Source organism: Sapajus apella, unplaced genomic scaffold, assembly GCF_009761245.1.
Source record: "Sapajus apella isolate SASKATOON/1434 unplaced genomic scaffold, GSC_monkey_1.0 scaffold48, whole genome shotgun sequence".
NCBI lineage: Eukaryota > Metazoa > Chordata > Mammalia > Primates > Cebidae > Sapajus > Sapajus apella.
In genome coordinates this window covers 16203683-16217459 of record NW_022436988.1, presented here as the reverse complement: position 1 = coordinate 16217459, position 13777 = coordinate 16203683, and the positions used below count along the sequence as shown (strand labels likewise).

Below are 13777 nucleotides of genomic sequence, written 5' to 3'. Positions count from 1 at the left end.
TCATAAGGTCAGAAGATTGAGACTATCCTGGCCAACACAGTGAAACCCTGTCTCTACTAAAATACAAAAAACTAGCTGGGTGTGGTGGCGGGCGCCTGTAATCCCAGCTACTTGGGAGGCTGAGGCAGAAGAATCGCTTGAACCCGGGAGGTAGATGTTGCAGTGAGCCTGGTGACAGAGCAAGACTCCTTTTCAAAAAAAAAAAAAAGAATTTCAAGGTTTCAAGGTGGCGAGAACAGAGCACCAAACCAAACGTGCAGGGCTCTTCTGGGCTTGGGCCCTGTGCGACCATGTAGGCTGCGTGTTCCTGAAGCTGGCTAAACTGGATGCACCTTATTGAGCAGTGACAAAGGTGCTGGCGAGATTCAACCAGCCTCTCTGCAGGTGCTTGAGTTTCAGCTGCAGGAACACGGCAGGGGCCAAGTCACAGACAACATGAACCAAAGGCCTAAAAGAAATGTTCTCGAAGGAACACAGGTGAAGCTTCCCCAGGAAATGCTCTTGAGTAGGGCAGTGAGAAGTTTCTTCTCATTTGAAGATCAGGTCAATGCAGCTGCAGCCATCCCACCTCCAAACACCAGGAATGTTTGGGGAACATTCTGTGCAGGGCACTGGCCTGAGGCACCTTCTTCATTGTCTCCTGGCATGGGAACCAGATTTGCCAGGTGAGCTGTCACCACATATGCTAATTTCTGAAGGGGAATGGCTGCATCAGGGATTCGATTCTACAGATCAAAGGAGGACTTTCACCATCAAGTCTTCTCTGGACCCCAGTGAAGGCAGGACACCTGGACACTGGCACTCCCCAGTATTGCTTAGAACATGAATCCTACAGTATCTTCTCCTGGGTCCAAGTTTGCATCCTACACCCCTCTCTGGCAATTTGCTTTAACATTTAAATTGTAAAGGCCCTGAGAAGTCCTGCAGTGAACAAAGCTGTTTAACTCGATGTGAATTATTAGTCCAGGGCTGGAAGGATCCTCAGAGGCCTCTTAGGCTTGTCTGGTGGAATAAGATGCCTAAGCTGTAACAAAGCCACAAGACCAAATGCCCCTGCGACAGAGCCTGTGCATTCCAGCCTTGGTGTGGCCCCAAGGATTAGGGACTGTCCGTCACCACATCCCAGGGGCTCTAATGAGAGCAAGGGTGTTGGGGTACATTTTAGAAGGCTGATTCACAGTCTTCACAATATGCAGTGGTGAGTTCTGAAAATAAAGAGTGGGGCAGCCCCACCCAGGAGGCTGAGATGTTTCAAGTCATCCCATAGACAGCCACTGGCCTCGGGGCTGGAGACCTGGCATGGTTTTCCAGGTCCGATGCATTGATGGGAATCAGGCTGGCTCCCTTCCCAGCTGCTGGCCAAAGCAACTTCTGTGTTGCTTCCCCAAATTCCTGCTGGTTGAAGATGGTGTGAATGTGAAGAAGGTAAAAGAGGGCTTTTGCTGGGTGTAGGGAAGAGGGGTAGTTACGTGCCTCCCCCAGCTTTGGAATACCATCAAATCAAATGCATCCTTTTTCCTAGTCTGTTTCCACTGCTGCAAAGATAGAGACTATTTTTTTAAGTTGTGATAAAATATACAACACAAAATTTATCATCTTAATCACTTTTAAGTGCACTGCACTGTGGCATTAAGTACGTTCATGTTCTGTAATCATCACCACCAGCCATCTCCAGAACTTTCTCATCTTCCACACTGAAACCCACCCATGAAACAGACTCCCCATTCTCCTGTCCCTCCAGCCCCTGGCAGCCAATTTCTACTTTCTGTCTCTAAGACTTGACTACCCCAGGTATCTCATATAAGTGGGATGATACAATACATGTCCCTGTGACTGGCTTACTTCAAGATGCAGACTACTGGTATCTTAACCATGCCTTCAGGGATCAGTGAGGATAGGGTAGGTCCTGCTGGGGGAATGAACCGAGACCATCGCCAAAACATAAGACAACATGTGGCCAGGTGTGGTGGCTCACGCCTGTAATCCCAGCACTCTGGGAGGCCGAGGTAGGTGGATCATGAAGTCAGGAGTTCAAGACCAGCCTGACCAACATGGTGAAACCTCGTCTTTACTAAAAATACAAAAATTAGATGGGTGTGGTGGTGCACGCCTGTAATCCCAGCTACTCAAGAGGGTGAGACAGGAGAATTGCTTGAATTACAGAAGGTGGAGGCTGCAGTGAGCTGAGACTGTGTCACTGCACTCCAGCCTGGGTGACAGAGCGAGACTCTGTCTTAAAAAAAAAAAAGACAACACATTTCACTTCCTGCTTATGCTGCCTGTACATTGGGGGTCAAAGAGGCCTCTGCTGGTTGCCCTTGGGGACCCGCCCAGATGAAGCAGACACTGTCACAGTCTTGCTGCAGCAAAGGCTGGAGCAGCAGCTCTGCAGTGTCTTGTACCTGCGCTTCCAGCCCCACCCTGGAGCACCTCCCCCGATCTCATTGGCCGGTGCTCCCTGCCACCTCACAAATACAGGAGAAAGCATGTACAATCCTACCATGCCAGGAAGGAGAAAGACTAGAAGTACCCGGTGAATAGCAGTAATGACAAGCACATTCAGGAATGCTTGCTGGAGTCTGCTTTATATATATATATGTATATATATATATATATATTTTTTTTTTTTTTTTTTTTGAGATGGTTCTCACTCTGCTTGTTCAGGCTGGAGTGCAGTGGTTCAATCTCAGCTCACTGGAACCTCTCCCTCCTGGATTCAAGTGATTCTCCTGCCTCAGCCTCCTGAGTGGCTGGGATTACAGGTGCACGCCGCCACACTTGGCTAATTTTTTGTATTTTTAGTAGAGACGGAGTTTCACCATGTTGGCCAAACTGATCTTGAACTCCTGACCTCAAGTGATCCACTCACCTTGGCCTGCCAAAGTGCTGAGATGACAGGTGTGAGCCACCACACCCGGTCTGGAGCCCTATTTTAAATGAAAACTATGTAATATTGTGGGAGGGAGGTCTACAAAAAAGCATCCCCATTCCTTTCACCTGGACACAAAAATTGTTCTTATTTTTATGTGGATTCTTATGCTTTCTTATATTATTTTCAAATTATGATGCATAATTTGGAGTTTTTGTTTTTCACTGACTGTTGAAATACATTTTCTTCGTAGCTGTCAGTGTTCCCATGAGCTGAATGCCCCTGGCCACTGGCCACCGAGGCGATGCGTCATCAGGACAGAGCCACTGGTCCACGGCACATTTACAGTTGCTTCCAGCATGTACCCTAATAACTAATGCTACGATAGACATCTGTGCCCATTTTTTTTTCTCTGAATTGCATCCCCATAAAAACGTCCCACGTGGCATCCTGTCACCTAAAAATGTGAACACATTTACGGCTTTCGTTAAGTCTCTCCAGGCTTACATACCCCTGAAGCATCTGACAGGGAGTGAGTGGCTGAGATTACAGGTGCCTGCCACCACGCCTGGCTAATTTTTTGTATTTTTAGTAGAGACAGGGTTTCGCCATGTTGGCCAGGCTGGTCTTGAACTCCTGACCTCAAGCGAGTGACAGGTAATCACTCGCCCTCAGGCCCTGGCATTCAAGGCAAGGCAATGGTGAAAAGTTATTAATTCTATTCCTTTTCCCTTCCAGCACTGCCAGCCACTTAGCCTGGGGACTGTGGGGGTAATGTGTTACTCAGGTGCTTTATGGTTTTAATTTCTACAAATCTGGACTCAATATTCCAAGCTAAGCTACCTGTTGAAGTCTTGGATTGGTGTAAACATTTTCTGAATTGGTTATATCCCTCCTGCCCTGCTCCTTCCCACTTTAACAATATGTCATTTGTGAGTTTTTTTTTTTTTTGAGATGGAGTCTCGCTCTGTCACTCAGCCTAGAGGGCAGTAGTGCAATCTTGGCTCACTGCAACCTCTGCCTCCTGGGCTCAAATGATTCTCCTGCCTCAGCCTCCTGAATAGTTGGGGTTACAGGTGCATGCCACCATGTCTGGCTAACGTTTTGTATTTTTAGTACAGATAGGGTTTCATCATGTTGGTCAGGCTGGTCTTGAACTCCTGACCTCGTGATCCGCCTGCCTCGGCCTCCCACAGTGCTGGGATTACAGGCACGAGCCACTGCGCGAGGCTGTAATTTGTGAGTTTTAAACTGACACACGAGAAGTGATGGTTCATATTTTTGTAAAAATGATTCCTAATCCCAGGTGTGAGCCACCTCACAGCACTGGTGCGATCTCAGGTAGGAAGTGGTCACTGAGGCCATGCTCATTTGCAAATCACTAAAACCTGGGCTGAGGGGCTGGGCATGCTCCCATGGACTGTTCAGGTCAAAGTTTTGAGATGAAGTGGCGATTACTGATTCAGCAGGAGTCAAGTCACAGCATAAATAACCCAGGCAGAGAAGGGCATAAGGAGAGGGCTGGTCCCTTTATGACGATCACTGAGAACACTTCGATGCGTAATGTGCTCATTAGAGTGCTGGGTAGACACTATTTATGCCCCGATAGTGATGGTATTTGTCAAGCAGTCCAGAAACTGAATAAAGACTCAGGCTGTTTATTCTTAACTGCCCCCTTGGCTGCTGACAATAAATAAAGCAAATGAGAAGAAAATGGCAATAAACTATTTCTTTCCTGCTCATCTTCAGCCCTCTGTGATTAAAGAGGAGAAACTTAGACCACAACCCCGTCAACAACTTTATCATTAATCAGACTTTTCAATAACTACGTCTATTCCCTTTGCTGGGTCTCTGGGGTTCCTGAAGCTGGAGGGGCTATGGATAAAACTGGTAGAGCCTTCATTACCCTTTCTGAGCTGAGTCACAGCCTAGGAATACTTTAAATTTCCTTTGAGGAGTCAGAGACCTCTTGTAAAGAGCCCTCGGAAACAGATCCTGGCTTGTTTCCGCCCAGCTCCTTTTGCTTGTTAGCATATGCAAATGTGACTCTTAATGAAAGCAGGGTTTGTTTTCTGGACTCAAGGACTGAACATTCAAGTGGGATCAAGAGGGGGACTCCGCTTTTTGTGCCTTCACGAGCAGCAGGGTTCCTAGGGGGCCTGTAATTCGGAGCCGAATTTTACTGTCAAAATTTTAAAGAGGGGGAAATTAACTTGAGCAGGCAACTGTGTTTCCCCTGCTGTTGACTCACTGACGGTGACTGTGTGCGAACTGCCTTTCTGTGTTTCTGCACGGGGGTATTTGGCCTAGGAGGAATGCTTTGATAGAGTGGGGGTGGGGGGGAACTAAATAAATAATAAACCACTCTTTTGATGTCAGTCAAGTCTTAACACCACTGAGAAATAATAATCAAAATAATGATCTGAAGCTTTATATGTTTCAATGCTTACAAGACTTTCAGTAATTGAGGAAATATAATGAAAGACACATAAAGGAGAGATCATCCACAGCCTCCCATCCTAATGGCAAAGTCCCTGGTCTGGAGATGACCTTCACGTTTGCAGTGTTACAATAGAGAGCTGGTCAGACATGAGAGGGGCAGGAGAGGGCTCCCCCCACCCACCAGGAATGCCAGGTGACCGTCAGGTGATGGTCAGGCAGCTGTTAACTGTCTCTCTAAAATAATAATTGGTTGTAGCCAGCACCAAGGAAAGGCAGTCTCCCAACAAAGAGAAACACCTGAACCTGGTGAGCAGCAGCTTCCCGATAAGATCTCAGGTGTTGGGTGGGTGGGCACACGTATTAAGAGGCAACATGGCGGAGTTTAACTGGTATACCATCTTCTAGGGACACCTAACTGGTAAGGGAAGAAGGCCTCAGGTGAGCACACATACAAAGTAAACACACTGCACATGCCGCCCCTCCCAAGCGCTAGCAGGCCACTGTGCATGTGGACAGCCCAACCCAAGGGAAGGGTCAGGGGCGAAGACACGTAAGACCCTGGAAGAATGCCAATGCATAAAACCCCAAGTCAGAAGTCAGAGCGCACTTGATCCCTCCAGCTGTCCACTCAGCCCTCTTCCAAGTGCACTTTACTTCCTTTTGTTCCTGCTCAAAAGCTTTTTTTTTTTTTTTTGAGACAGAATTTTGTTCTGTTGCCCAGGCTGGAGTGCAATCTCGGCTCACTGCAACCTCTGCCTCCCGGGTTCAAGTGATTCTTCTGCCTCAGTCTCCCAAGCAGGTGGGATTACAGGCACGCACCACCACACCTGGCTAACTTTTGTATTTTTTTTTTTTTTTTTTTGTAGAGACGGGATTTCACCACATTGGCCAGACAACCTCGCGGGGACATGCCACCGCTAGCAGCAGCACCCAGAGCCTCTTCCTCTCTGACCCCAGGCCTCCTACTCCCTCCCTCTCTAGCTCAACTCTGCTCTAGCCCTGCTGGCAGCTTCCATTTCTTAAACATGGCTGCACGCTCTCCGACCTTAGGGTTTTTGCATTGGCTGCTCCCTCTGCCTGGAATACTCTTTCCTCAGATATGCACACAGACGTATCCATACATCCTTTAGGTCTTAACCTTATCTTCTGTGTGAGGCCCTCTCTGGCCATCCTAGCTAAAATTTCAACCGCCTCCAACACTATCTTCTTTCCTGCTTTATGACTTTTCTTCCTAACTTATCTCTGCTGTGTTATCTATTTTCCTTATGTAACCCATCTGCTATCTCTCCTCCTGTAAGCTGTAAGCTTCAGGACGGTAAGGATTTTCATCTGTTTTGTTCACCCTTCTGGCCGTGCACATCATAAACATTCAATGAATAAATCCGTGGTGGGTGAATGAATAAGTGAGTCAATGGACGTAACATGTGGGAAGGGAAGACTTTTTTCCCCAGAAACGAAGATGTCTTTGGGGATGGCTCTGCTGCAGAGCATGAATGGCTCTTTCCACTGTTTCTTACTGAGGCTTCTGGCTATGTAGAGTCATAGATCTTGGCACTAGCACTTGCATGCTGGGAATTATAAAAAGCTTCCCGGGATCATGTTTAGTAGAAGGCAGAGATGTGCTGGGCGATTACCAAGGCTGCTTCCCCTGCTGAGCTCCCAGATATGCTATACTTCCTGCTTCTTTGTGTCCCAGTGGGGCCGTCGGCCCGTGAAACCTAGGCAGAAGTGATACGTGCAACTTCTAGGCCTGGCTCCTAAGGCATCCTACGTGACTGTTCTCACGCTCTCGGCTGAAAGGAGGAGGAATGACTAGAGAAATCTGAGGCCCTAAAAGATGGTAGGGCCAATGGATGTGAGAAACCTGGGTCCTTGAATGACCCTGGGGGTCAATGCCCTACCCCACATAGGACTTTGCCAAGGATGTATCCCCCACGGTGGTGGGGCACTGACACACAGAGTCATTTAAGGACTCAGGTTTCTCGAATCCATCAGCCCCACCATCTTTTTCTTTCTTTTTTTGTTTTTTGAGACAGAGTCTTGCTTTGTTGCCTAGGCTGGAGTGCAATGGTATGATCTCGGCTCACTGCAACCTTTGCCTCCTGGGTTCTAGCAATTCTCCTGCCTCAGCCCCTTGAGTAGCTGGGATTACAGGCATGTGCCACCATGCTCAGTTAATTTTTATATTTTTAGTAGAGACAGGGTTTCACCATGTTGGCCAGGCTGGTCTCGAACTCCTGACCTCAGGGGATCCGCCTGCCTCAGCCTCCCAAAATGCTGGGATTATAGGCATGAGCCGCCATGCCCGGCCCAGCCCCACCACCTTTTAGGGCCTCAGATTTCTCTACTAATTCCTCCTAATTTCACCAAGAGCATGAGGACAGTCACACAGGGTGTCTTAGGGGCCAGGCCTAGAGTTGGCAGCTAGTATGACTCATCCTGATGACACAGATATTAAGGCCATTATATTAGAAAGTGCCATGTTAGGCAATAAGGCACATGGTTATCCGGTACATGTCACATCCTAAGGGAAAGATAATTTACCTTCCTTAACTGGGAGTTCAGCCTCACTGGACTTCTGTGAAAATTACAATGAATTGCCAAAGGTGAGACAGGCAGAGATGGGGAGAAACTATAAAAACACTTCTTCAAGGTAATTGTCTTCTTCCTTAAATACTAGTACTAATTACATGCATGGGCAGCACCTGGGGAAATCTTTGGAGACAAACCGGCAGGAAACCATAACCCAACCCCAGTTTTACGATACTGAAAACTCGAGAGGCCACTGCTGTCATCAACAGGCACATTTCTTTTTTCTTTTTTGAAACTGTCTTTCTGTCGCCCAGGCTGGAGTGCAATGGCAGGGTCTCAGCTCACTGCAGCCTCTACCTCTTGGGTTCGAGCAATTCTCATGCCTCAGTGGCCCAAGTGGCTGCGTTTATAGATGTGCATCACCACACCTGGCTAATGTTTGTATTTTTTGGTAGAGATGGGGTTTCGTCATGTTGGCCAGGCTGGTTTCAAACTCCTAACCTCAAGTGATCCGCCAGCCTCAGCTTCCGGAAGTGCTGTGATTACAGCTGTGAGCCACCACGCCTGGCTAACATGCACATTTCATCATGTGAAACCGACACTGTCTACACTCCAGGTTGTAGCTTTCAATTTGGAGTTTCTATGACTAGAAATAATTTCTGTGCATACGGAACATAAGCCACTTTGAAGGAGGAGTTTCTTCCTCTTTCGCCTGGGTCAGGGAAGTCACGCTAACACCAGCCACACTAAAACATCAGGGCCTGCTCTTGAGGCCCAACCAGTGCCGAAGTATTCACATAACACAGCAATAAACAAACATGAAAATGTGGCAAAACATTACCTGCCCGGCAAGCATTTCATACAACAGGACACCATAGGCCCACCAGTCCACAGATTTTCCATATGGCTGATAAGCGATTATCTGTGTGAAAACAAACACATCAATTACATTTAGTGGTACGTCCAATAGCCCCTGTCAGAACAGGTAAGTCAAGCAAGTTGGCATTTATTCACTCAGGTCATGCCGATGAGGTGATAATATCTGTCTCTGATGTTACACCAAGGGAAGAGGACCCACCCTTCAAGTCAGACACACGGAGCCTATCACCCTGTGATTCACTGCCTATGGCTGGTTTTGGGACTCCTGTTCCAAATCCACCTGGAGATGCCACAGCACTATCTGAAGGTAAGTTTAATTATTCTAACTAGCAGAAAATATGTGGGCACTGAAGTGGACATAATTTTTAGAAAAAGCCAGAAGCCGGGTGCAGTAACTCACATCTCTCATCCCAGCAACTTAGGAGGCTAAGGCAGGAAGACTGCTTGAGCCCAGGAGTTTGAAACCAGCTTGGGCAACATAGTAAGATCCTATCTCTATTTAAAAAAAATTTTTTTAATAAAAAAAATAAGAAAAAGCCAGAGGTCATTCAGAGTTTAAGAGTCTGACACATAAGACGATCAAACTATATTAACAGGGCTTTATTAAGAGTATAACAGAAAGGATGACAATAAGGAAAAATTCTAATTTTCTTGTGTTGCACATAGAAGTGCAATGATATGCAGTCTGTTGAACAATGGAAGTTTTAAAACGTTTTGAAAAAGACGTAAAATGTCGTAAGCAAATATAATATATGGAGCTGACTGCAACAAAGAAAATTTGAAACAGCTGAGAAAAATTAAGATACCATCTGGACATTAGATGATACTGAGGGCTTGCCACTCATTTTGTTAGGCGGCATAATGGTAGGTTGACTAGTTAGAAAGTGTGTATTTTAGTTGAGTGTGGTGGTGTGAGTCTGGAGTCCCAGTTACTTGGGAGGCTGAGGCAGGAGGATCGCGTGAGCCCAGGAGTTTGAGGCTAGCCTGGACAACATAGCAAGACTCTGTCTCTCTTAAAAAGTAAGATTAAAACATTTTTTTAAAGTGTGCTTATCAGTTAGAAATGAGTATATTTGTGGGTGAAATACATAAGAGAGAAAGTATTTATGGGTGAACTGACATGATATCTTAAATTTAAAAAAAAAAACAATAAATGAGGTGGGAGGAAAACAGATGAAATGAGTTGGCAAATGCAGGAAGTTGTTGAAATTGGGTGATAGGTCCACAGGCAGCTTATTCTACGGTGATGGGTCCACAGGCAGCTTATTCTATGGTGATGGGTCCACAGGCAGCTTATTCTACGGTGATGGGTCCACAGGCAGCTTATTCTATGGTGATGGGTCCACAGGGAGCTTATTCTATGCTTCCTTCTGCCTTTGTGGCTATCAGAAGTATTGGAATAATTCTATAACCTCCTTTCGTGGGAGGGAGGAATGCGGATTTGCATTTCTAAGTATGGCAGGGCTTATTAAAACACTAGCTTCATTAGCTCTCAGGTATGCTGTGTACCTGCTGCACGCAATTCCCAAACCCATGGATCACACGCCAGGATTCAAGGTCAGGACACACTAACAGGAACTCAGCGCAACCATTCTGCCACTTCCCTTACAATTTTTACTTTGAAACGTTCTAGGATTTTTTTTTAATGGCCCAGAATGTCTAATTAAATGTCCTGGGACATAAAACTTTCTGCATGTCCGCCCAGTTTCATTTCTTTAATGTATTACTAATATTTTTGCATGTAGAATGAGAACCACAAGCATCAACAGTGTGCCCAAGTTTGGGCACCAACAAGGTAAACAAGGTCGGGTTTGGCACCTTTGTAGCTCGTTTCCTTGACAAGAAAATGGTAAACATAGGAACCTACAAGGAGTCTCTAATTGCTTTTCCACCTTTGTTCTCTTCTGCTACATTCTTTTCTGAAAACTTGGAAAATACACACATAAAAAAACCCCAACAAAGGAGGCTCCAATCTGTTTTTTAGTAGAGATGGGGTTTCAGCATGTTGGCCAGGCTGGTCTCAAACTTCTGACCTCAGGTGATCTGCCCGCTTCAGCCTCCCAAAGTGCTGGGATTACAGGCATGAGCCACTGTGCCCAATCTTTTCTAGTTCTTTTATAGTTTTACTTCTTACATCTAGTACTTTATTCAACTTAAACATTATTTTGGAATGTGACATAGGAAAACTTAGAATGTTCCCCATTATGTTAATGTCTTATCCCAGCATAATTTAATGAATAATTCATCCTTTCTTAACCTGTTTGAAAAAATTTCTTTTATCACATATGAAATCATCAGCTCAGACCTCTTCGTTTTTCAAGGTAATACACCCACAGAGCCATCCATTAGCAAGGACGCCTTTCCTGGGTTCAGAAAGAGAGTTGTTTGCCTTGTTTCACCTTTCCATAGGATTGGATCTTCTCTTTTATAGCACTTGCTGGAATTGCAGTGAAATAGCTATTTGTCTAAAGGCCCTACTCTGATGGAGTAAAAATTTCCTGAAGGTAGAATCAGTGTTCACCCAAAAGCCCTAGCACCTAGTAAAATGCCTCATATAGAAACACAGTTCCAGAAAACATTACTGAGTAGTTAGCAGTTACGAAGCATATAAGGGGTGCTTAGTAGACTCTGTCTCCTTTGATTTTCCAATAACCATATTAGGTGGATACTACAAGCAGCTACTCCATTTTACAGATGAAAAAAACTGAAGTCAAGAAAGATTAAGGAACCTGTTTGAGGTTTGCCCAGTTAGTAAGTGGCCGAGCAAGAGTTTAAATTGGGGACTTCTTGCTTTAGAATCTGTTTTTTTTTTTTTGAGACAGAGTCTTGCTCTGTCACCAGGCACCAGGCAGGAGTGCAGTGGTGCAATCTCGGCTCACTGCAGCCTTTGCCTCCTGGGTTTAAGTGATTCTCCTGCCTCAGCTTCCTGAGTAGCTGGGATTACAGGCACCCACCACTGCACCATGTCCAGATAAATGTTTGTATTTTTAGTGGAGATGGGGTTTCATCATGTTGACCAGGCTGGTCTCAAACTCCTGACCTCAGGTGGTCTGCCCGTCTCAGCCTCCCTAAGTGCTGGGATTACAGGTGTGAGCTACCACACCTGGCCAATAAACACCTTCAAGTGTTTCACCCTGGGTTCTCCCTCCTAGAATTTACTAAACAGTTTAAGTTTAGGTTAATCTTCCCAGACACGTGCCTCTTCATCTTCATCTAAGCCAGCCCAGTCTTTGGCAAGGAACTCCTCAAACTCATGGTCTTCCACTAAGAGACTGAAGTCTACTGGCTGCGTTTTCTCTTGACACTGAGACCCTCCATGCCCAGTACCTCCCAGATCAGTAGGAAAGCTGGAACACTCACTCTTCCTCAACACAGCTGCCCCCATTGCTACTACCACCATAGCAGACACTACCACAGAGCTAGCAACATTTAAACACATACTTCTACCTGGACCAGAAAGAAGGTGCTATGTTCATTTTAGGACTACCTTTAAGTCTTGGTAGGGTCAGTCAGGTGGTGCTGCTGATCTTGGCTGAGTGTTCACACATCTGGGAGTCAGCCAAATGCTGGCTGATCTAGGCTAGCGCCACTGTAATCACTGGGCAATTCTGTTTGTTTTGTTTTTTCGAAGTTTGAACAGAAAACAGAGCACTGTTATACCACGTAAACACAGATTGACTATATAATTTCCCAATTGCCTAGATTAAAAAATTGTGAAAAACTTAAAATTAGTGTCTGAACAAATGTTTACATGGAAGCTTCCCTACTCCGGCATTCTACTTTTAAACATCCTATTACCTCCTATCGGAGACACTGCCATAGTAAGTTTAATGACTATTTGTTTAATGAATGATGAATAAATAAATGGATAAGTGAATGGATGCGTGAATGAACAAATGAACTTGCACATACTTGGATCTGTTTCTTGTCTTTCCATCTGTTTCTCTAGTGGCATTCCCTATTTCCTGCATCTAAATGGCAGAAGCTGTGCCAACTAGAAATGTATAAATCCGAGAGGAGCTATAAAGTACTCCCAAGAACGGAAGGATTCCACCCATGGGAAATTCTGCTTATCTAGAAAAACCTGGAGGATAATTAAATGAGTGAATGTAAATGGATTTTGTTTAAAAGCTGTAGGGTGGTATGCAAACATTAAGCACTACTAAGATTTTGATCAAATGATAAGTCTCTTCCATTTATCGTAGTGGGAAATCTTCAATTAGTCAAACTAGAAAATATCATTTAAAAATAGACTTGAATCAAAGGATTAACAAGCCCCACGATTTTCTCTGAAAATGATCACAAGTCCCAATGTCTTGGTTTAGGGCTGTTCTCTAAAATAATTTTCTAAGAAAATGTGACAAGGTTCCACAAACATAATTGTTGTCTCACACACCTTGTCCCTATCAACAGAATCTTTGTAGAGCTGAAAATTATAAAATTAAAGAAAAACACACTCTGTGATGCTAGGTGGGAAATGTGGCTTTTCCCAAACAAAATTTGCAAGGGAGAAAAAGCTGTGCAGCAGGCCACATTGTTTTCTGGATGCTCCCAAGGGGTGTAGAATGCTGAAGGAGAAATTCATAGGAAAAAAATTAACATTTTAAACTCAGTGGCTAGCTATTGATGTACTTCTCTAATAATTCAATCCAAAGCAAAGTATTAAACACAGGAAAATTAAGATGATTCATATTGGCTATTTGAAAATGTTATTTTATTTATTTATTTATTTTGGAGACAGGGTCTTGCTCTGTTGCCCAGGCTGGAGTGCAGTGGCATGATCACAGCTCACTGCAGCCTCAACTCCTGGGCTCAAGCAATCCTCCCACCCAGCCTCCTAAGTAGCTGGGACCACAGGCATGCACCACCACACCCAGCTAATTTTTAAAAAATTTTTTGAGAGAGACAGGGTTTTGTTTTTTTGCATAGGCTGGTCCCTAACTCCTGGGTTGAAGTGATCCTCCTGCCTCAGCCTCCCAAAGTGTTGGGATTACAGGTATGAGCCACCATGCCCGGCCTGGAAATGCCTATTTTTTTTTTTTTTTTTTTTTTTTT

The 13777-nt window shown here is 45.1% G+C and overlaps 1 protein-coding gene across 2 annotated transcripts in view; it reads right to left on the bottom strand.

Moving 5' to 3' along the window:
* The window catches only part of PRKCA (protein kinase C alpha), a 492002-nt gene that overhangs the window by 19694 nt on the left and 458531 nt on the right, over positions 1-13777 (bottom strand). For both annotated transcript variants that reach the window (XM_032242017.1, XM_032242018.1), the window contains exon 14: positions 8685-8765. In XM_032242017.1, coding sequence (XP_032097908.1) covers positions 8685-8765 — 81 coding nt within the window. The remainder of the gene's footprint in view (positions 1-8684; positions 8766-13777) is intronic.